Source organism: Panthera tigris, chromosome B2 (assembly GCF_018350195.1).
Source record: "Panthera tigris isolate Pti1 chromosome B2, P.tigris_Pti1_mat1.1, whole genome shotgun sequence".
NCBI classification, from domain to species: domain Eukaryota; kingdom Metazoa; phylum Chordata; class Mammalia; order Carnivora; family Felidae; genus Panthera; species Panthera tigris.
In genome coordinates, this window is record NC_056664.1 from 13,389,867 (window position 1) to 13,414,398 (window position 24,532).

Below are 24,532 nucleotides of genomic sequence, written 5' to 3' on the forward strand. Positions count from 1 at the left end.
TGGATTGGACCTGATGAGTTAATATGGGGGATGAGGAAGTGAGGAAATGGCTGATTTCAGGTGGCTTAATTTGAGCAATTTGGTGGTGCCATTTACTGAAATGGGAAAGACTGGAGGACGAGCAAGTTAGGACGTGCATATGCAATCACATTTTCAATTTGGGGTATGTTGGGTTTGAAATGCCTACCCGATACATGTTAAGTAAGCAACTGGTATGAATTGAAGGAGCAGGAGGGGGGGACAGGGCTGAAGATAGAGAATTGGGCGTCCATCACTGCCTTGATAGAATTTCCAGCATGGTAGAGCGCACATGGAGAAGAGCGGGAGGCTGGTGATGGAGACTTGGGAGCAACTGTTGAAATAAGACTGGACAGGAAGGGAGAATAGAAGTATGATGTCCCTGAAGGCAAGAGAAGAATGTGTCTTAAAAATGGTATAAGGTATTGCTTTGAGGGTCACTGAAAGGTCGAGAAAAAAAACCAGGGCAGGTTCGTGATAAATGGCATTGACAACATGGAGCTCACCGGTGACCTGACAAAGGCGACCTCCTTTGGTGTGAAGGGCACAAAAGCCTCCTGGAAGTTGAAGTGGAAAAGTGGTGATGTGGAAACAGTTGATTATCCTTCCCATTTTATGAATGAAGAAACCAAGGCTTAGAATGGTTAATTCTCTCATCCAAGGGCAAAGTCCCTGGGGTCAGTTCCCGGACACAGGCGGTGAAGGTTTGCTTCAGGGATGTGCACTCTGTGCAAGAAATTTATCCCATTCTCTCCCAAGTCGTAAAAACCAACGCTGCTCTCAAAGATGCCCTCAACTGAAAACATTCTTTCACGATGCCACTTGTGTTTTAGAGAAAAAACGAGAGGGCCCGGCTCGGGCTGCAAAAAGACATCTTTTGCTCAGCTGCGAGGGAAGGCCCGCCCCCTTTCCGCAGCCCGAGGCCGGCGCGGCCCACTGCGGCTGCGCGGGCCTGGGCGCGGCGGGGGCAGGGCGGGAGTGCGCGAGAGGGGGGCGGGAACGCGGAAGGGGCTGCGGCGCCGGGCGCCGACCGAGTCGGGGGCGGGGCTGGGCGCGAGTGTGCGGGGCGCGCGGGTGACAGGTGTGGGGACGGCCGAGCGGACCCTGGGTGGAAGCAGAGGCGGCGGCCTGAAGCCCGAGGGAGGGAGACACGGCGGCGGCGATGCTGGAGACACTGCGCGAGCGGCTGCTGAGCGTGCAGCAGGATTTCACCTCCGGGTGGGTATACGGCGGGAGACGAAAAGGAGCCGGGGGCCGGGCCGGGCCGGGGCCCCGGACGCCGCCTCCTTCCCCTCCGCGCACCCAGTGCGCTCGGTTCCCATCCCGCACTTCCCGTCCCCGCCCCGCCGAGCAGAGTCACGAACTTTCCGGCGTCGGTCCGGCGGCGCTAAGTAACTTAGGTCCCAGCAAGCCGGCTCCGCGGAGCGCGCGGAGGACGTCCGGGCCCCGTCCCGGCGTTTGGGCGGCCGCGGGAGGGGAGTCACGTGGCGGGCGGCGCGCCCCCCGCTTCCGCCGCCCGTGGAACTGGGCCCGCGTCCCTTCGGTCTCCGGAGCCTGCGACGCACCTGCCCGCTCGGGCCTCGGGCTCCTGCGGCCGCGCGGGGAGCTGGGCCCTCCGCCCCCTTCTCAGGGCGAAGGTCGCGGACTCCCCGTCTCTGCTTTCTCGAGCGGCCCGCTCGCGGAACCCCCCAGGCCTCGCCTGCCGCCTCTTTTCCTTTTGTTTTCTCTCGCTGCTTTTGCCCCGAGTTCGGCGCCTTGGTGAAGAAACTCTTGGGCAAGAGAAGCAGCAGCACTACAGCGACACTGTTAATACAGCTAGCGCAGACCAAGCGGTTCCCAAACTTTGCTTAGACTCACCTGGGAACCTTTTACAATCTTGGTCCCAGGTTGCCTCCCATACCGGTTTAATCAGGCAGGAGATGGGGTTTTAAAGATCCTCCGGTGATTGCAGTGTGCGGTGAAGTCCCGGAAGCACAGGCATAGACTCTAGCGGCAGACTGGTAGGGATCTCCTCTCTCCCACTAAGCCACTGTATTTTTGCAAGTTCCTTGAGTTGTCATGCCTCGGTTTCCACAACTGTACAGTGGCGATAAAGATGGTCCTTACAGGGTTGGGCAGATTAATGAATTAACGTGTAAAACGCGGCCTGTGGGACAGGAAGCCCTATGGCATTTGTGGTTACTAGGTAGGGCCTAATTCATTTTGATTTTTTCTTTAGGAAAGGTGTTACTTTTATAAAGAATCTGTTACCTTTAGCTTACAGATCCTTTGGAGAATTTTCTGAATGAGGACATCTCAATCATCTGGTTTTAAGTTTCCAATGAGCAAGATGCTGGCTAAGATTTTATCTAATGGGACAAAAGTGTTTACATTGCCTTTTGGGTGCTGAGTGGTAACAAACTGGTATATACATGAGCACTGACCACAAGTAAATCATTTTTGATAGTTATGGTTTGGAGTTCTTAAGAATATTATAGATGCTATGGGAGTCATTCGTTTATGGTGTATTTGCATGCTTGCAATTTTTTTTTCTCATTTAAATTGGAAGAGTAATTTCTGAGTGTAAATTATTGAAGAATTTCGGTAGGATACTGGAATAGTCTGCCTGTAGCATGAGAATGGTCATAGATAAACCCATCTGGTATGCCCCTGTTATCATTACTTCCACATTCTTTGATGACATAACCGTCCGTCTTCTGGCAGTTACTGTAACTGTCTAGGTTGTACGGATGCCTCAGAACCCATTCATACTCATGACCTTTGCTTAAGAAGGTTAAACGTACAGGGGCACCTGGGTGGCTCAGTTGGTTAAGCGTCGGACTTTTGACCTCGGCTCAAGTCACGATCTCGTGGTTTGAGATTTCGAGCCCTGCGTCAGGCTCTGTGCTCACTTTGCAGAGCCTGCTTCGGATCCTCTGTCTTCTTTCTGGCCCTCTCCTGCTTCCCCCCCCCTCCCCCCCAAATAATTAAATGTTAAAAAAAAATTTTTTTTAAAGAGGTTAAACCTAGAAATCTGGACTCTGGATCCAAACCTTCCTGGGAGATCTGGATAACCTGAGTTTAGAGTTTAGGTTAGGAAGAGGGTTGGGGGGATCTGGTTAGAACCCCTTGGAAACTGACTTTACTACTTGACAACGTCATAGGCTGGGGCCACTTTGGGATTTAGACACCCTGAGAGAGCTTTCATTCCATTTAGGCACCTGGTCGACTTCTTCTGTGCAGGTTCCTCTCAGCTGACAAACCTCTAGACGATCAGTGTGTGCCATTCAGCCTGCCACCTGGCAGGGAAATAACTCCTCTCCAGGTGATGTCTGTTTTCCAGCTGACTGTCAGCTCGGAACTCTGATGTTCATTTTTGTCAGGTTCACAAATATCCTATGCGACCCTTGCCAAGAAAGACTCCTCTTAATTCATCTTAGTAAACTCTTCTATATTCAGCTTGAGATCAGCCTATTTGACGTCATTGAATATTTCACCTTGACGAGGAAAGATGAAATTAAACACAGCCCACGTGTATATTGCACGAAGGCACTGAGGGATCCAGAGGTGAAAGGGACATGGCCCTCACCTCCCCCAAAAGATCAAATTGTGCCCGGCACACCTTTAGAACACTTGGCGTTAATGCCTGTAGAAACCAAAGCAGCTGGCTTCTAAAATGATTGGAAATTTCCCGTGTTGGGTTGCCCGAGGGAATCAGAAGGAAGGCCGGTCTGTTTCTAGTTCCTTCAGTGTTTCCAGTGTTGCTCCTTACGGTCACCCAGAGTGGTACCCTCTCAGGGCTTTTCTGTTCATTTTCACCTTGTGAGAATTCATGAAACTAGACCTTAAATGTAGGCAAATTAACTTTTTTTTTTTTAAGTGAAATAGGATTATCTTTATCAGTCTCACCAGGGAATGTCCCATTAGTGATAAAGCACACCTGAGGAACACAGTGAATTTCTACCTGCCATCCACACTTTGAAAAATGCAACTTTTTCTAATGAAGGCATAGTGGCCAGAGATGCTGATGGCCTGCTGGGTCACTGGGTTGTCTGTGGACTTGGGGTCTTTTTTTATAAATTTTTGTAAGTTACAGTTATATCAACATTGAGATAAACTCGGAAATTATATCATGTTCATTCTGACTTAAGCAGATGGCCGGCTGACCCCAAGGGCCTCAGGAGTGAGGGAATTGGTTCTGGGTCTCACCCTCTTCCCCTCACCTAAGTGAGTCTTAATTTGATTTCACTTAGAGCTCTTAGAGCCTTTTGGAGAGTTCACATAGAACATCCACTTTTTAAGGATTGGCTTGAGCTCTGAGGGAAACTTTTGGATGATACATGGAAGCACACACTTCAGATCCACTCTGGTCTTTGAGTTTTACCTTTTGAGCTGTTAGGACTAGAAGCCTCAGGACTGAAGTAATCGGGTGCACAGAACCCTCCAGGTACTGAAAATCAGATATACTGATGGTTTACAGCCACCTGTCACCGCCTGGCGTTTCCGGTTTGTGATGCTCTGGGTTCTTGTGAGTAGGGATAGAAACCTTGTACTGTTTCCCCCCTCAGAGGCCCCCACTGCCCCGCAGCCTTATTTCTCTGCTTCCCTCCTGTGGTATCAAAACCTGCTCAAAGGAGAGGATCTAATAATCTAACTCAGTGTCGTAAAATGGTGAGATTTTGCCTAAAATTTTGACTCTTCCAGGACTACTCACCTTTTAAATAAGCAGGATAAAAAAAATCTCAATATTCAACCTGATTTAATAACTAGTGAGTTCCTACTAAGTGTCGGACAGTAGGTGATGCGCTCAAAAAGTGTCCTTTTGTCATGGCAGCTTTTTTCATTTCATTAAAAAAAAAAAGATTTAAGAGGCTACACGCTCAACTGTCTTTACTAATTAGTGTCCGTATCTTGGGCTAGATCCTGGGGCCACAAAGGCGACTGAAACAGTCTCTGCGCTCTGGATGCTGTAGACTGGGGCGGTGTCGTGGGAGCAGAAGGAACTGAGCATTAAAGATGCACATCTGGGGCGCCTGGCTGGCGGTGGAGCGTGCAGCGCTCGATCTCGGGGTTGCAGCTTCGAGTCCCGCGTTGGGTGTGGAGCTCACTTAAAAATAAAATCTTAAAAAAAAAGAAAAGCAAAAGATACAAGTGATACATGCGTGAGCCCAGAGGAAAAGAGTCATTAATTCAGACGCATTTACAGAAGGCTTCAAAGAGAAAGTGGCTCCTCGACTGGGCCTTGAAGAATGAGGAAGGATTGTACTGGCTTACGGTGAGGGTGAGGGCATTTCCCAGACGGAAGCAGTTGTGGGAGAGGAAGCTGGGAGGGAGGTTAGTGACTAACCGAGGCTCTTCAAGTGCTCTGCTCAATTCACTCATTTATCAAATCCTCACTGAGCACTTAACTCTGTGACCCGCGCCATTCTGGAAGCCAGGGAGGTAGCAACAGAACATGGCAGGCAGCAAATAACGTCCCTGGGCTCATTCTGTTCTGCCTCTAACGGGAGGCAGAATACTTAGAAGGTCCTAAGAGGTCTTGAACAGTAAAGCAGGCGAAGGGGCTTGGGGATGAGTCGGTTGCTACGTTGTACAGGGTGGCCCTCGCATATTTTTTACACCGACCGAGCCATTTGAAGGTTTTTGGGAGGAGGTAGTAGGAGTCTGCCCGTATTTCTGGAAGAAATTTGAGACGCGGTGCGATGGGAGAGGGCTGGAGATGTGGAGCGGGGAGATTACTTGGGAGGCTGTAGCCGTGGGCCGGGGGAGAGATGATAAGTCCATGCTGGTAGGAATTTAACAAGCAAGGGGATGTGACAGGCCCCGGGTGGATGTGACAGGCCCCAGTGGACGTGACAGGCCCCCGGTGGACGTGTAAACTGGGACATAGAGGAAGTGAAAAGGGTGGAGGAGTATGGAGGGTGGTAGCTTTGAAGGGTCTTAGGTGAATGATGTCATTTACAAACAAAAAGGATTTTAGAATAGTTCTGAGAGAGAAGCAGTTGACCGTGAATTTGTTGTGAATTTGTTGAGAGGTAAGGTGCGGCCTGACATCCAAGAAGCAATTGGAAGTTTAAGAAACCCTGAGGAGGCAGGTCGGAACACGGTGGATTTGGGGTTAATTAGGGAAGAGAGAGTCTAAATCCCTCTCCCTTTCCTGGGTTTGTGCAGCTTTTGTGTGACTCTCTGAGGCTTCAGAGCTTAGGGGTCGCGTGTACTTTTAAGTGTGATCCGTGCTGTGTTTCCGTGATCTTGTTTTTTCTTTCTTTTCTTTTCTTTCTTTCTTTCTTTTGAGAGAAAAAAGTATGATAAACGTTAACGGGAAAATAGAATAGACTGGATTTGGATTTGCAAGCAGAATTTAAAGTCAGAATGATGGAGACATGAACGTTAAAGGAATTGTACCTTAATGATAAAAATGTGCTCATTAATATGTTTTTGTGGTGTTTTACAGCAATCACGACAGCTGATGAGGTGAGCCAAGTAGGAAATTGAAGCGCAAATAAATGGAATGCCATTAAGGTCACCCCGGGAGGCTGAGTTAGCTGGAGAAAGCACATTTTCTGCTCATCCTTCATCGTAGTGTTCCCTATATCACTCTGTTTATCTCCTTTTTAAACCTGTCTTGGGGGCCGTTTTGCTAATCACCTCCATTTCTTAATAAGAGGCCCCCATTTTTAATATTTTTCTGCCAAACTTAAAAAAAATAAGCGTGCTGGTCGCAAATCAAGTGAAGTCTTTAGAACAATCTAAAAATAAATTAACAGGGGCCCCTGGGTGGCTCAGTCGGTTAAGCGTCCGACTTCGGCTCAGGTCACGATCTCGCGGTCCGTGAGTTCGAGCCCCGCGTCGGGCTCTGTGCTGACCGCTCAGAGCCTGGAGCCTGTTTCGGATTCTGTGTCTCCCTCTCTCTCTGACCCTCTCCCATTCATGCTCTGTCTCTCTCTGTCTCAATAATAAATAAACGTTAAAAAAAGAGAAAAAAGAAAAATAAATTAACAAAGTGTCAGGGTAAATTTGAGGTTTGGTGCTTTGAACCCAAAAGTGTATATAAATTAGTTGCTTTTGGTAGAAGACAATTGTCAGGTCTAAATTGATAATAGCCACATAGCAGCACTAATGTCTTCCTGGGGATAGTGTGGGATTAGGAAGAAGTTTGGGAATGGTGGGGAAGCCTTTTATAGGAATCTCTACTTTATTTCACCTTGACCCAATAACGTACTTAGTTTCTTACCTTTGTTGGTGGAGATCATTTTTCTTATACTTTTCATTTGAGTTAGCTCTGTTTACAGAATGCGGCCAAAGTCGTATTTGGAATTTTATTTAATTCCTGTGGCAAATTATTGTGGTCAATATAATACTACCGTTTTATATATGAGGAAACTGGGGTATTACACCTGGCTCAGTATTTCCTTCTTAGTGTGTCATAACATTGTGGGACATTAAATAGCTTTTATTAGTGGGTTGTTCCCAGCACAGAATCACCGTGGGAAGCTTTAAGGAGAATCATTGCACAATAAAAACAGTAAGCTACCTTTAGTTGAATTCTGGGCTTTGAGGATGTATTTCAGAAAGGAATGTTTTGCTTTTTTTGTCACTTGTTAAATATACCTGACCTTAAAAATATGTGTATAGATATATATAGATATAAATATATCTATATCTAAATAGATAAATATATTTATATCTATATATATCTATACACAAACACACACACACACATATGTATACATATACACACACAAACTCACCTGACCTTATTTTTTCTCAACTTAAAGTAAGAATAATAGTCATTGTAACCCTTTATGTGTTCCTCTTCTCAACTCTCTTCACTGTTTTCATCTCCTTAGAGCTACTTTGTGTTCTCCATCAGTTTCTGTTCTCAATTTCGGCACACATGATTTATGTGGAGACAGCATGATGAGAAAAGATGAGTATCTAAAAGACTGTTTATTACAAAAATGTTTTTATAAAATTTCAGACATATAAAAAAATGGAATAACACAGTGAACCCCATAAATCCATTATTCAGATTCAAGAGTTGTCGACTATTGCCACATTTGCTTTGCCTCTCCCACAGTTACAAAATAAATCTTAGATTTGTCTGCTACATCTCTCCTACATCAGTTTGCATCTCTAAAAAAAAGTACAGGGGTGCCTGGGTGATTCAGTCTGTTGGGTGTCTGACTTCGGCTCAGGTCATGATCTCGTGGTAAGTGATTTCGAGCCCTGCATTGGGCTCTGTACTGACAGCTTGGAGCCTGGGTCCTGCTTTGGATTCTGTGTCTCCCTCTCCCCCTTTAGATTCTGCCCCTCCCATGCTCATGCTCTTTCTCTCTCTTAAAAATAAATAAACATTAAATTAAAAAAATACAGACATTACATACATTTAGTGCCAACGTCATACTTAACTGAATTAACACTGATTCTTTGATATTATCAATTATCCAGTCCATAATCAAATTTCCTGGTTCTTAGAAATGTCTTTTTATAGTTGATTTGTTCAACTCCAGATCAAATAAGTTCCACACATTACGTTTGGTTAAGGTCCAATTTTAAAGCAGATGGTTGTTAAGGAGCCACACGGAGAAGCCGTGGCTTCTGGGTGGCTCAGTCGGTTAAGCGTCCCACTTCAGCTCAGGTCATGATCTTACAGCTCGTGGGTTTGAACCCGTGTTGGGCTCTGTGCTGACAGCTCAGGGCCTGGAGCCTGCTTTGGATTCTGTGTCTCCCTCTCTCTCTACCTCCCCCCGCTCATGGTCTGTCTCTCACAAATAAATAAACATTGAAAAAATTTTAAAAAATAAATATTTTGAAATATCAACCTCCACATTTGCTGGACCATATAATAAGAGTGGTCCAAAAAGGATCTTAACGGTTCCCTTGCAATATCCTTGTCCACCTAACTGTATGCAATTGTCCTGAATCCCCAAAAATAATACCAGAATCCTTGTGAGCATAATGTCCTGCTGTGTATCACCATCCTAGGATAATTCTACCTGGGATGTACAGCTAAGTGCCTTTCTCAAATTTTGGAGTGGAGGGGATAGAGCATAACTGTCAGAAAAGCTTTTCCTAGGTGTTGCTTAATCTTAGTCTAAACCGGATTTACCGGTTGCCAAAGTAAGCTTGGAAATTTATATTATTTCTGTAGGACAGTTTAGACTTTTTACATACAGCTCCCTAGACTCATCTGGGGAGATATATACAAATGAGTTTTCAGTTAAAGAGATGGCAGAGTCTCTTTAACAATGTGGAAAGTTCATCTCCTCATCTTTTTGAGAAACAACAGAGTAATATAAACATTTTTTGTATGAAATTGGCATTCCAGTTTGTTTAAAAAAAATAAAGGCCCTTTCTGGTACTTAGCTGGGCATTATTGACAAAGCTCTAGTCCTGTATCAGGACTCGGACGTGTGGTGGTGAACTACACAGGGTTGGGGCATTCGTAGGAGAGCCAGCTTGTACGTTAGGGCAGTTTCTGGCTGAGAGCAGTAAAGTCCGTTGAGGAAGGCGCACTTATTTCTAGTTTTACCAAAGACTTTTTAGGGGCTAGTGGTGGTACTGTGGTCTGTGTTTCACACTCTATTTAGAAATGAGTATTTGTTGAAGTATACACATTAAGAAGAACATTTACAGCAATATCGCATTTTATATGAGAGTCGCTCATGATTTAGTAGTCCCTTTTTGGCAACCTCTATTGTATAGTACAGAGCCGACAGCCAAAAGAAGGTGAAAGCGGGCCAGTGAGGCAAAAATAAATTGTACAAAGTCTGCGTATTATGTAGAGAGGCGAACCTATTTATTCTGTGCATTTTCTGGCCCATTATCTGTTTTCTAGCCCGGTAATTTAAAACAAATAGTGGGGAGCCTGAGTGGCTCAGTCAGTTAAGCGTCTTGATATCAGCATGATCTTGATATCATGATCTCACGGGTTCGTGAGTTCCAGCCTTGCGTTGGGCTCCATGCTGACAGCACAGAGCCTGCTTGGGATTCTCTCTCTCTGCCTCTCCCCCCCCCCCCCCAATATAAGTAAGTAAATTTTTTTAAAAAGTAAAAAAGTGGATAGGGAGGGAGGAGGCTGCAATAGTTAAGTAGCCAGCAGAAGCAGGAAGTTATCACAGATAACCAAATGACCAGTGTTGGAGATAGAGCGCTTAAATTTAGAAAAAACAGACACAGGATCCCAAACAAACTCAGATTCCCGTAGATTGGTCTCACGTTGGCAAGGGAAGAGCTATTCCTCGCTCGGAAACGTCTGAGGAGATGGCTGTTTCGCCACAAAACGTAATCGATCGTATTCATAAAAATGACCTGGAGTTAGCAGAACATGTTAAATAGAGTGTATCTTGCCCTCTTTCATGAGAAAGGTTTGTAATATACTTTAGGAAGCTTTTTATCAATGTGTAAAATTTCACAAAATGTCGGTAAAGAGCTTTGAGTGCCCGGTTATAGTATCTACTTAATAAAATGTGCTGCTTTGATAATCTTTGTTACCTACCAAATTCACCTGTGTGAACTGCTGCTTTTTCTAATGATGCCAGCTAAGTGACATTTCTCTAGTCTGATTACACTTCAGGATTGTTTCTAAAAAAGGGATTGGGGCAAGAACAAATATAAAGGTGCTTGCTATAGATACTCTGTTTTGGGTGTCTTACAGTAAACACTCAAGTACTTGTCTGTAGAGGTGCTTAATTCTTGCCAAAAAATTATTAGCTTATCTGACCTCAAATTATAACAACTGTGAAATTTATGGTTGAAAAGAAATCTCTTAACCTGTAAAGATGTGATATTTTATACTTGTTGAATTATAGGCTGAAGACTTTAAGTGACAAGTCAAGAGAAGCTAAAGTAAAAAGCAAACCAAGGTAAGCCTGTGCTAAGATTTAATTTCCTTTGATGTAAATTTCATACGACCACGTTGGGGCTCTAATTGTAATAGTATTGTTACTTTAATGAATTTTGCATTTGTTGAGCACATTTGACTGCAATCTGATTATTTATAAATTTTGTTAACACTGGAAAGTTTTCTGATAAAATTGTAAAATGGTTGAGGAAGTGGTGAGATGTAGTTGTATTATTCTAGGACAAGCAGTGGTTATTTTATTGTTTGATCACAATTAATCATTTCTGTATATTGAACACAAAGTAAAAGTCCTGCGTTATCGAGAAGCAGATTAATAATGAAACCATACTTGGCAAGAGAGCCTCGTTAGCTGTGTCACTTGACATGTATGAAAACCAGTGTTGTGCAACTTTTTCATTTTTTTTACATAAGTGAAGCATGACCAAATTTCACTTTCAACCTAGTGATTATGAGCTTTTTATTTTTTTAAATTATTTTTTAATGCTTATTCATTTTTGAGAGAGTGTGAGCAGGGGAGGGGCAGAGAGAGAGGGAGACCCAGAATCTGAAGCAGGCTCCAGGCCCTGAGCTGTCAGCACAGAGCCCTACGTGGGGCTTGAACCTATGAACTGGGAGATCGTGACCTGAGCCAAAGTTGGACACTTAACTGGCTGAGCCACCCAGGTGCCCTGAGATTATGAGCTTTTAAAAAAAAAAAAATTTTATCATGTAGCATTTTATTAAAGTATTCATTGCATTATGTGCTAAGAATAATCTGTAGGGCAAAGTGATGGATGATAGTACATTACAGTATTTTATTTTATTTTTTTCCTAAATGTTTATTTTTGAGAGAGAGCGTGAGCATGAGCGGGGGAGGGGCAGAGAGAGAGGGGGACAGAGGATCTGAAGCAGCCTCTGCTGTCAGCAGGGAGCCTGATGTGGGGCTCAAACTCACGAACCCTGAGATCGTGACCTGAGCTGAAGTCAGATGCTCAACAGACTGAGCCACCCAGGTGCCCCTACAGTATTTTAATTGTGAAATAAAACAGTACATTTCTCTAAAAGTTTAGGTAAACTGTCATCAGTGATTTAAAAATATTTCATATCATAATTATAATGTCAAAATTCTCATATAGGTTTTTGTTTTTGTTTTTATTTTTAGTCGGCCTAAATCAGAAAGAATTTTAATAACATAAGTGGGGTTTTTTTTTTGGCAGGACTGTTCCGTGTTTGCCAAAGTACTCTGCTGGACTAGAATTACTTAGCAGGTAAGTATTTTCATTTAAATAACAAAATTACGCTTCTGACTGTTGCCTAAAAATATTTTACAATTTTATAAATAGAAAATGTAAAACAACTAAATCTTACCCAAACATAGTGATTAGAAATTACTTACTTGTTCATTTCCCTGAAGGGTTTTTACTTTTCATTGATTAGTGCAAAGGCCATTCAGACTTTGAGCAGATTGATCACTATTATCTTTGCTCATCAATACTTTATTATGTATATTTATTATGTTTCTGGTTTTTCTTTTGTAAGAACATTGATTTTGAATCTGAGTCTTTGATACTTCTTTTACTTTGATTTTTAATTTTACACCATTTCTTCTCAACTCCTCTCCTGTTGGCATGCAGATTAATATTAAAAGGCATGATTTTCTTAGATATGGCAACAAAAGCATAAACAACAGAAGAAAAAAATGGGTAAATTGGACTTAGACAAATTAAAAACCTCTGTACTTCAAAGAACCCATCAAGAAAGTGGAACAGTCCACAGAGTGAGAGAAATATTTGCAACTCATATATCAGAGGGATTTGAATCTAGAGTATACAAAGAACTGTGATAACTCAATGATAGAAAAACAACCCAACGAAGGAGAGGCAAAGGACTTGAGTAGATAGTTGTCCAGAGAAGATAGAAATGGCCAATAGTCACATGAAAAGACGCTCAGCGTCATTTGTGATGCTCGTCAAGACCACAGTGAGATACCACCTCACACCCACTAGCATGGCCGTCATCAGGAAGGCGCTAGCAAGTGTCGATAAGGATGTGGAGAAATAGAACTCCTTGCACTGCCGGTAGGAATGGAAAAAATGGTGCAGCTCCTGTGGAGAATGGTTGGGTAGTTTCTTTAAAAAGTCAGTCATAGAATTACCGTGTGACCCAGCAATTTCACACCAAGAGAATTGAAAACTCACGTCTGCATAAAAGTGTGTACACAAATGTACCCAGCAGTGTTATTCATAAAGCAGAACTAAGCAGCCTAAAAGTGGAAACAACACGGATGTTCATCGACTGGTGAAGTGTATATTCAGCCACAGAAAGTAGTGGAGTGCCGATACAGGCCACAGCGTGGGTGAGACCCAAAAACATTATGTTAAGCAAGAGGAACCAACACAAAAGTCATGTATTACATGATTCCATTTGTATATAAAATGTCCAGAAGAGGCAGATCCAGAGAGACGGATAGATTAGTGGTTGTCAAGGGTTGGTGGTGGGGGAGAGGGGAATGAGTAGTGGCTACTAATGAGAGTGGGGTTTCTGTTTGGGGTGACGGAAATGATTTGGAATTAGACGGTAGTGACAGTTGCCCAACTCCGTGAATATGCTAGAAACTACTGATTGATATACTTTAACAGACTGAGCCACCCAGGCGCCCATGAATTATATACTTTAAAAGGATGTATTTTATGGTGTGTGAATTACTTCAATATAGGTGTTACAAAAATAAATATATAGTTTATGTTATGTGCAGTTCTGAACTTAATAACGTGTCCTCTGACAGATACGTGGTAACAACGTGTGCAGCGCGAGATCTCCTCCTCCTGATGTGCGTTTATTATGACACAGTCCCCTTTGCTTACATTTTGCTTTCTCTTTTCTGGTTCTTTAGTGGGTTTCTTTTTATGGTTGCTAAATCTAGAGGTTTTTTTCCTTTTCTCAAAAGTGCTTAACTTGATATTAACTTCTTCTTTGGTTTTGTTGAGTGAAGAGCATAAGTGAACATGAAAGAAGGTGTAGTAAAATTAATCAGTGGTGTATTGCTTACATTTATCCCTATTTTTTTTTTTTTTTTTTTAAATTGAGTGATTTAGTTGAATGAACCTCACTGAAAGATTTATGTTAGAAGTGTAGACTTACGTGTGTGGTAGGTTTTTGGAGTGGAGTGTGCGTCTTGGGGCTTAATACGAAAATTTACAAGCATAGGAAGATGCCTCTAATGTGTTCATTCAGTGCATTGAAACACAGTCTTTCCTCTTCGGAACTAATATGAAGTGGAGGAAAGACCATTTTATTTTTTTTTATTTTTTAAATTTTTTTAACGTTTATTTATTTTTGAGACAGAGAGAGACACAGCATGAATGAGGGAGGGGCAGAGAGAGAGGGAGACACAGAATCAGAAGCAGGCTCCAGGCCCTGAGCCGTCAGCCCAGAGCCTGACGCGGGGCTTGTACTCGCGGACCGCGAGATCGTGACCTGAGCTGAAGTCGGACGCTTAACCGACTGAGCCACCCAGGCGCCCCAGGAAAGACCATTTTAAATGGCAGATCTCTGTATTACAATTTTTTAACTGTTAAAAACTAATAAAATACACATAACAAAATTTACCATCTTAACCGTTTGTAAGTGTGCAACTCAATAGTGTTAAGTACATTCACATTGTTATGCATCCAGTCTTCAAAACTTTCCATCTTGCAAAACTGAAACTCTTTGCCCATTAAACAGTTCCCCGTTGCCCCCTTCCCTGTCTCTGGTGACCGTCATTTGACTTTCTTTTTCTATGAATTTGACTACTCTAGGTACCTCATAGAAGTGAACCCATATAGTATTTGTCTTTTTGTGACTGGCTTATTGCACTTAGCTTACTGTTTTCAAGATTTATCCATGCTCAAGCATATGTCAGAATTTTCTTTTAAAGGCTGATTAATGTTTCATTATCCATTTTTGTTTTTCTTTTTTTTTTTTTTGTTTATCCATCCATCTGTTAACGAACACTTAGGCTGCTTCCACCTTTTAGCTATTGTGAGTAAGGCTGCTGTGAACAGGAGTGTGCAAATCTCTCTTCAAGACCCTTTCAGGTTTTTTGGGTATATACTCAGTTGCCGGATCATGTGGTCATTCAATTTTTAAGTTTTTGAAGAGCCACTTTACCATTTAGATAGCAGCCACATGACTTTACATTCTCACCGGCTATACACAGCACTCCCATTTATCCATAGCTTCAGCAAAACTTGTTATTTTCTGTTTTGGTTTTTTGTTTTGTTTTACAATAGTCATTCTAATTGGTGTGAAGTGGTATGTCATTGTGGTCTTGATTTGTATTTCCCTAATGACTGATGATTGTGAGCATCTTTTCATGTGCTTATTGGGTTGTTATCTTTAGAAACATGTCTATTCAAGCCTTTTGCCCATTTTTGGATAGGGTGGTTTTTTGTTGTTATTGAGTTTTAGGAGTTCTGTATGTGTCTGGTTCTTAATCTCACATCAGATACATGATTTGCAAATATTTTCTCCCATCCTGTGGGTTGCCTTTTTACTCTGTGTTCTTTGATGCATAAAATCTTTTAATTTTGATGAAGTCCAGTTTGTCTGTTTTTTGTGCCTGTGGTGTCATTTCCAAGATATCATTGCCAAATCCCATGTCATGAAGCTTTTCCTATGTTTTTTTCTAAGACTTTTATAGTTTTAGTACTTATGTTTGGATTTTTGATCCATATCGTTTACTTTTGTACCTGATGTTAAGTAAGGGCCCAACTTCATTATTTAACATGTGGATGTCCAGTTTTCCCAGCTCCATTTGTTGAAAAGACTATCCTTTCCCCATTGCATGGTCTTGCAAAGCTTGTTGAAAATTATTTGACCATGTATGTGAGAGTTTCTTTCTGGGTTATTTCACTGGTCTAGATTTCTGTTTTTATAACAGTGGCACACTGTTTTGATTGCTGTAGCTTTGCAGTTTTTTTTTTTAAGTTTATTTGAGAGAGAGAGAGCATGAGTGAGGAAGGGACAGAGAGAGATAGAATCCCAAGCAGGCTCCATGCTGTCAATGCAGAGCCTAATGCAGGGCTTGATCCTATGAACCATGAGATCATGACCTGAGCTGAAATCAAGAGTCAAATGCTTAACTAACTGAACTACCCAGGTACCCCTATAGTAAGTTTTGAAATCAGGAAGTATGAGTCCTCCAACTTTGTTCTTTTTATCAAGGTTGTTTTGGCTATTCAGGGTCCCTTGACATTCTAAATGAATTTTATGATGGATTTTTTTCTGCTTCTACAAAAAATGTCATTGGGATTTTGATAGAGATGGCCTTAAATATGAATCGATTACTTTCTGTTATTATTGACAACATCTTAATGATATTAGTCTTCCAGTCCATGAACCTGGGATATCTTTCCAACAATTTATGACTTCTTTAATTTCTTTGAGAAGTGTTTTGTAGTTTTCATTGTACTAGTCTTTGATCATCTTTGTTAAATCCTAAATTTTTTAATGTTATCATAAATGGAATTTTTAAATTTCTTTTTTGAATTTTCATTTTCAGTATATAGAAACGCAACTGACTTTGTGCATTGATTTTATATTCTGATACTTTGCTGAATTTGTTTATTCTAACAGGGTTTGTTTTTGTGGAGTCCCTAGGCTTTTCTACATTTAAGATTATATCATCAGCAAACATAATTTTACTTCTTTCCTTCCAATTTGGTGTCTTTTATTTCTTTTTCTTGCCTAATTGCTCTGGCTAGATCTTCCAGTACTTTGTTGAATAGAATTAGCAAAAGCAGTCATTTTTGTCTTTTTTGTGGTCTTAGAAGAGAAGCTTTCAATCTTTTGCCATCAACTATGATGATAGCTGTGGGTTTTTCATATATGGTTTTATTATGTTTACATAGTTTCCTTTTATTCCGTGTTTTTTGAGTTTTTATCATGAAAGTGTATTGACTTTTGTCAAATGCTTTTTCAACATCAGTTGAAGTTATGTATTTATTCCCCTTGATTTTATTACTGTGGCATATTACATTGATTGGTTTCCATATGTGGAACCATTCTTGAATTCTAGGAAAAAAATCCCAATAGGTCATGGCATATAATCCTTTCAGTATGCTCCTGAATTCACTTTGCATCACTGTTTATATAGGATATGTCGTTTTATTGTAGTGTCTTTGTCTGGCTTAGGTATCAGGATAATGCTGGCCTTACAATTAGGGAGTGTTCCCTCCTGTTCAGTTTTTTGGAAGAGTTTCAGATGGTTTGGTGTCTTTTAAATGTTGGGCAGAATTCATCAGTGAAATCATCAGGACCCAGGCTTTTCTTTTTTGGGGAGGTTTAAAACATTTTTTTCCCAGTTTTATTGAGATATAATTAGATATGTCACTGTATAAGATTAAGGTGTACAGTATAGTGGTTTGACTTCCATGTATTGTGAAATGATCACAACAATGAGTTAACATCCATCGTCTCATAGAGATAAAACAGAAAAGCAAAAAAATAAAAATTTTTCCTGTGATGAGAACTCTTAACTTTCATATGTGTTATATGTTAGTATTACTATACACATCATGTTGTACAGTACATTGTAGTAGGAGTTTATACTTTCTGACCACCTTTCTCCAATTCCTTCCTCTTCCACTCTGCCTCTGGTAGCCACAAATCTGATCTCTCCCGGTTCGGATTTTTTTTTTTTTTTTTTTAATTATGCATGTAAGTGAGATTGCACAATTATTTGTCTTTGTCTGATTTATTTCACTTCGGTTAGCATAACAGCCTCAGAGTCCATTCATGTTGTCACAAATGGCAGGTTTTCCTCGTTTTTTTAATGGCTGAATAATATTCCGTTGTATATACTCTGTATATATATATACGCATATGTATATATACATGCATCACTCACCCATCAGTGGATGCCTAGGCTGTTTCCATGTTTTCACTATTGTAAATAATGCCACTATGAACGGGGGGGGGGGGGGGGTGTGGATATCTTTTTGAGTTAGTGTTGTTTCCTTTGGGTAAATACCCAGAAGTGGTGGGATTACTGGATCGTGTGGTATTTCTGTTTTTAATTTTTTAAGGATCCTTTGTTATGTTTTCCATAGTGGCTATACCTGTTTACAGTCCCTCCAACGGTGCAACCGAGGGTTCCTCTTTCTCAACGTCCTCACCAGAATTTATTGTATCTTTTTGATGATAGTCATTCTAACAGGTGGAAGGTGGTAGTTCCTTGTGGTTTTGATTTGTGTAATAATTAGTGATGTTGAGCATCTTTTCATATACCTGTTAGCCATTCATATATCTCTGGAAAAATGTCTAGTGACATCTTTTGTACATTTAAAAAATTACATTATTTGGGTTTTTTTGGGTATTGAGTTGTATGTGTTCCTTATATATTTTAGATATTAATCTTTTATCAGATGCATGGTTTGGAAATTTTTTTTTCCCTTTAGGCTGTCTTTTCACTTTGTTATTTCTTTTGCTCTGCAGAAGCTCTTTATTTTGATATATTCCCACTGCTTTTTGTGGCTTGTACTTTAGGTTTGATAGCCAAAAAAACATTGCCAAGACCCATGTCATGGAACTTCTTACCTGTGTTTTCTTCCAGGAGTTTCATGGTTTCATGTCTTACATTTAAGTCTTTAATCCATTTTGAGTTAATTTTTGTGAGAGTATAAGTTAGGGGTATAGTTTCATTATTTTACATGTGAATATCCCATTTTCCTAGGACCATTTATTGAAGAGACTGTCTTTTCCATTGAGTATTCTTAGCTCACTTGTCAAATATTAGTTGACCATGTATGCTTGGGGTTATTTCTGGACTTTCTATTCTGCTCCATTGATCTATTTGTTTTTAGGCCAGTTCCAGACTGTTTTGATTACTGTAGCTCTGTAGTATATCTTGAAATTGGGAAATGTGATGCCTCTTTATTCTTGTTTCTTAGGTTGCTTTGGTTATTTGGGGTCTTTATGGTTCCATATAAATTTTAGGATTGCTTTTTCTACTTAAAAAAAAAATGTCATTGGAATCTTGATAGGGATTGCATTAATCTATGGATAGCTTTTGGTAGTATTGACATTTTAACAGTATTTTCCCAGTCTATGAACATGGGATACCTTTCCATTTATTTTCATCTTTGATTTCTTACATCATTACCTTATACCTTTCAGAGTAGAGATCTTTCCCCTTCATGGTTAAATTTATTCCCAACCATTTTATTGTTTCTGATGCTATTGTAAATGAGATCATTTTATTTTTCAGATGATTTGTTGTTAGTGTATAGAAACGCTACTGATTTTTGTATGTTAATTTTGCATCCTGCAGTTTTATTGAGTTTGTCGGTTAGATCTAACAGGTTTTTTTTGGTGGAGTCTTTAGGATTTTCTAGATATAAAATTATGTCATTTACAAATGGAGACAATTCTACTTATTCCTTTCCAATTCTGATGCCTTGTGTTTCATTCCTGATTGTTCTGGCAAGGACTTCTAGTACTGTGTTGAATAGGAATGGTGAGAGTGGGAGCCCTCGTTCCTGATCTTAGAGGAAAACTTACAGCCTATCATCACGGAGTATGACGTTAGCTGTGAGCTTATATATGGCTTTTATTATGTTGAGTTACATTCCTTTTATACATAATTTGTTAATAGTTTTTATCATGAACAGATGCTGAATTTTATCAAATGCTTTTTCTGCATCTATCGAGATGATCATATGATATTTTTTCAGTTCTATTAATGTGGTATATCACATTGGTTAGTAGAGGTTGAACCATCTTTTTATCCCAGGTGTAAATCCTACTTGATCATGGTGAATGATTATCTTAATGTACTGCTGAATTCGACTTGCTGGTATTTTACTGAGTTTTTACATCCATCTATGCATCAGGGATATTGGTCTGTAGTTTTCTTTTCTGATAGTGTCCTTTTCTGGCTTTGGTTTCAGGGTACTGCTAGCCTCCTGAAATGAGTTTGGGAGCATTCCTTTTCAATTTTTTTGGAAGAGTTTGAAAAGGATTGGCATTGATTCTTCTTTTCAAGAAGAAACATTTCATGTTTAGTAAAATTCACCAGTGTAGCCATCTCATGCTGGGCTTTTCCTTCATTGGGAGATTTTTGATTATTGATTCAATCTTCTTACTAGTAATTGCTATTCAAACTTCTCTGTTTCTTCCTGATTCCATTATGGTAGTTTGTATGTTTCTTTTTTTAAAGTTTTTTTTTTTTTTTAATGTTTATTTTTGAGAGAGACAGAGACAGAGCATGAGTGGGGGAGGGGAAGAGAGAGAGGGAGACACAGAATCTGAAACAGGCTCTAGGCTCTGAGCTGTCAGCACAGAGCCCGATGCGGGGCTTGAACTCACGGACTGTGAGATCATGACTTGAGCTGAAGTCGGATGCCCAACCGACTGAGCCACCCAAGTGCCCCAGTTTGTATGTTTCTAAGACTTTTTCCATTTGTTCTCAGTTGTCCAGTTTGTTGTTGTATAGTTGTTCATAGTACCCTCTTATGATCCTTTGTATTTCTGTAGTGTCAAATCTAATGTCTCCTCTTTCATTTATAGTTTTGTGGGTTTGGGTCCTCTGTCATTTTTCCATGGTTAGTCTAGGCTAAAGTTTTGTCAATTTTGTCATTCCAAAGAATCAACTCTTAGGTTGGTTAATCTTTTTTATTGTTTTTCTGTTCTCTATTTCATTTATTTTTTCTCTCATCTTTATAATTTCCTTCCTTCTGCTAACTTTGGGCCCTTTCGTTTTTCTGGTTTCTTAAAGTGTAGAAACTTAGGTTGTTTATTTGAGATCTTTCTTTTTAATGTAGGCATTTGTTATGAACTTTCCTCTTAGAACTGTATCCCATAAGTTTTAGTATGTTGTACTTCCATTTTCATTTGTTTCAAGATACATTTTTATTTCCTGTTTAATGTCTTCTTTGATTTATTGACTGTTCAGGAGTGAGATTTTCAGTGACTGATACAGTCTTCCTTACTAATTATGGGTCTTTTCAGATTTTCTGTTTCTTTGGGATTCAGTCTTGGTAGGTTTTATGTTTCTAGGAATTTGCCCATTACATCTGGGTTATCCAATTTGTTGGCATACAGTTACTCATAGTACTCTCCTATAATCCTTTTTTATTTCTGTAAAATTGATAATTTCCCACTTTTCTTTCTAATTTTGAGTCTTCTTTTTTTTTCCCTAGTCCACTTAAAAATTTAATTTTGTGAATCTTTCTAAAGAACCAATTTTTTATTTCACTTATTTTTCTCAATATTTTTATTCACTATTTTATTTATCTGCCCTAATGTTTACTTTTTCTTCCTTCTGGTAGCTTGGGTTCAGTTTATTCTTTTTCTACTTCCTTAAGTTGTGAAGTCAGGCTGTTGATTTGAGATCTTCCTTCCTTTTTAATGTAAGCACTTACAGCTATAAATTTCACTCTTAGCCCTGTTTTTCTTGAGTCCTTAAGTTTTGGTATGTTGTAGTTTTATTTTCATTCATCTCTTAATACAGTCTGATTTATGATTTTTTTTCTTTGACCCATTGGTTATTTAAAAGTTTTAATTTCCACAAATTTGTGAATTTTTCAGTTTTCCTTTCATTCCTTTTTGATTTCAAACCTCATCCCATTGTGGTCAGAAAAGATACATAGTATGATATCTATGTGTCTTTTTGTTTTAAAAAAGTATATATATATATATACACACATTTATATATGTATGTGTATATGTATACATATGTGTATGTGTATGTATATATATATGTGTTTGTATATATGGGCTGTTTTTAGAGCAGTTTTTAGGTTCACAGCAAAATTGAGCAGTAGGTTCAGAGATTTCTCATTTACTCCCCTTTAAAAAATCTATTGAGAGTTAATCTGTGGTTTAGCAAATGATCCATCCTGGAAAATTTCCCATGTGCACTTGAGAAGAATGTGTATTCTGCTGCTGTTGGGTAGAATGTTCTGTATATATTTATATATCTAGTTGGTTTATTGTGGTGTTCAGGTCCTCTCTTAAGTATCTTTTGTCTGGTCATTTTAACCATTATTGAGAGTGAGGTATTGAAGTCTCTGTTATTGGAGAATGGTTTATTTCCCCCTTCAGTGGTGTCAGTTATTGCTTTGCATATTTGAAGATTATTGTTAATGATCTTACCAGTTGTACTCTTACTGAGTACATTTATTAAAGAGTATCATTATTAAAACCAGGAAATCGATACTACCCTATAACCGACAGACCTCATTCAGATTTCATCAGCTATCCTACAAATGTCCTTATTTGGGGACCAGAATCCAATCCAAGATCATAAATTGTATTTAGTCACTCTATCTCCTTCATCTCCATTAATCTGGCACAGTTCCTGAGTCTTTGTTTTTCATAACCTCGACACTTGAAGAGTACTTTTTGTTATTTTGCAGAATGCCCCTCAGTTTGGGTTTATGTGCTATTTTCTCATGGTTAAATTCAAGTTAGTGGTGTTTTGGCAAGAATACCAGGAGGGCAGTGTTGTGTCCTTTTCAGAGCATCATATTAGTAGGCACATGATGTTTATGTGTTTCATTAGTCTTGATCACTTGGTTAGGGAAGTGTCTTCATGGTTTCTACACTGTTACACTGTTTCCCCCCTTTTAATTTATGTGTGTCCTTTGGGGAGATACCTTGAGACTATGTAAATATTTTGTTTCTCTTCCTAATTTCACCCACGAATTTTAGCATCCATTAGAATTCTTTCCTGAAACAGTTATTGTTGTGCTTAGGAAGTGGTGATTTTTTTATTTTTATCATTTTTTTCTACAGTTATTAATAGGAATTCTACTACAGAAGTACTTTCCCCTTCTTCCCCATTCATTTATTCAGTTATTTATTTAAAACACTGTGGGGGTAAAAAAAAATAATAATAAAAATAAAAAAATAAAACACTGTGGGGGTGCCTGGGTGGCTCAGTCGGTTGAGCGTCCGATTTCGGCTCAGGTCATGATCTCACGGTCCGTGAGTTCGAGCCCCACGTCGGGCTCTGTGCTGACAGCTCAGAGCCTGGAGCCTGTTTCAGATTCTGTGTCTCCCTCTCTCTCTGACCCTCCCCCGTTCACGCTCTGTCTCTCCCTGTCTCAAAAATAAATAAACGTTAAAAAAAAAAATTAAAAAAAAAAACAAACACTGTGAACTCTTGGAAGTTTGTTTTATTCCTCGAGTTATAACTCGTTACTACCATTATTAATTTGCTGCTCAGATTGTCCCAGGTTTGGCCATTGGAAGCCGCTTCAGGTTTCTTCTGTGTCCTTGTGAAATCCTATTATTTTTTGAGTTGCTTTTTTCTTTTTTTTCCCTTGGCACCATAGGAGTTCCGGGTTCAACTTTATTTATTTATTTTAATGTTTATTTATTTTTGAGACAGAGACAGAAAATGAACAGGGGAGGGGCAGAGAAAGAGGGAGACCGAAGACAGAATCTGAAGCAGGCTCTAGGCTCCGAGCTGTCAGCACAGAGCCTGATGCGGGGCTTGAACTCACGGACCGTGAGATCATGAACTGAGCCAAAGTCGGATGCTTAACCGACTGAGCCACCCAGGCACCCCCAGGTTCAACTTCAGATAGTATTTTTGTTAAATGTGTGGTTTGCATTGAGAATTATTTTTGGCTTTTTTTAGGTATGAAGATACATGGGCTGCACTTCACAGAAGAGCCAAGGAATGCGCAAGTGCTGGAGAGGTAAAGAATGGGCTAACCTTGGGGGGAAATCTCTTTTCGCAGCGTTAAATTGTAAGAAATTAAATTTGGAATTGCATTAAAGTATTTTGCAGGATATCTGAAATTGAATTTAGTAGTTATGAAACTCCCTAAATTAAATTTTTGCAATTCTTCTCAACTAAATCTAAGCTGAGTTAGGCGTAGAGAGTTTATGACTTTTATCCTCCAGTCTCAAGGAGATATTTGGTTCATCTCAGTATAATGTTTTGAAGTTGAGTCTGAAGCCTAAAACCATTAATTTGCTTACCAAATAAATGTAAAAGTTTCAGGGGTGATCCTCAATTCACTTAGGGGAACAAACTATTTTGAGGCACTATGTGTAGAGTATATAATGTATAAAAGTGATTGTACTTTTTATAAAGTGTACTTTTATTGTGTATAAAAGTGATTGTGGTGAAAAGTATTTGGTACACGTACTTATAGCTTTATTAGCCAAGATTAAATACTCTGTCCTATGGTTGTCAGTCAGACTGACTTCTTTATAAAAACACTTCTGTGATTCTGAATTTTAATTAACGTAGACTGACTTTCTTAACCACTTACCTAGATGTGGGAAGCTGTAATAGTTACATAGAGAAGAGTAATGTATGTGATGAAAGTTACACATTAGCGTTTCTCTTAGAAATTACTGACAAGGGGGAATATAGGTTTCTGGTAGTAAGGCAGACCAGGTACTTTGAAAAGCCCTGTAGCTGTAAAACACTTAAATGCTGGATAGATATTTTAAAAATTATTTAGTGCGTTAGGCTCACAAAAAAAGGAGATCCTAAAGTGGGGGGGGGGGGGGGAAAGAAAACAGAAGAAAAAAAGGGAACCGAAATCAGAGTGGTTAAAAAACAAACAAACATGGAAGCTGGGGTCAAATACTAAAATAAAAGCTTCAAGATTTATGGAGAAAGGAGACTCTGTGGGGAACTGGGTCTGAGACGCATACAGCTCCTGAATCTTTGAAGCAGCT

The 24,532-nt window shown here is 39.9% G+C and overlaps 1 protein-coding gene across 7 annotated transcripts in view; it reads left to right on the forward strand.

The window, feature by feature from the left end:
- The first annotated feature begins 1,046 nt into the window (after positions 1-1,046).
- DTNBP1 (dystrobrevin binding protein 1) overlaps positions 1,047-24,532 on the forward strand; it is a 131,509-nt gene continuing 108,023 nt past the window's right edge. For 6 of the 7 annotated variants that reach the window (XM_042985676.1, XM_042985679.1, XM_042985677.1 and 3 more), the window contains exons 1-4: positions 1,047-1,236; positions 10,812-10,865; positions 12,061-12,111; positions 23,475-23,535. In XM_042985676.1, the coding sequence (XP_042841610.1) occupies positions 1,181-1,236; positions 10,812-10,865; positions 12,061-12,111; positions 23,475-23,535 (222 nt within the window). In that variant the 5' untranslated portion in view covers positions 1,047-1,180. Of the gene's footprint in view, positions 1,237-7,772; positions 7,928-10,811; positions 10,866-12,060; positions 12,112-23,474; positions 23,536-24,532 lie in introns of those variants that run through there. The other variant, XM_042985678.1, reaches the window with a different exon arrangement.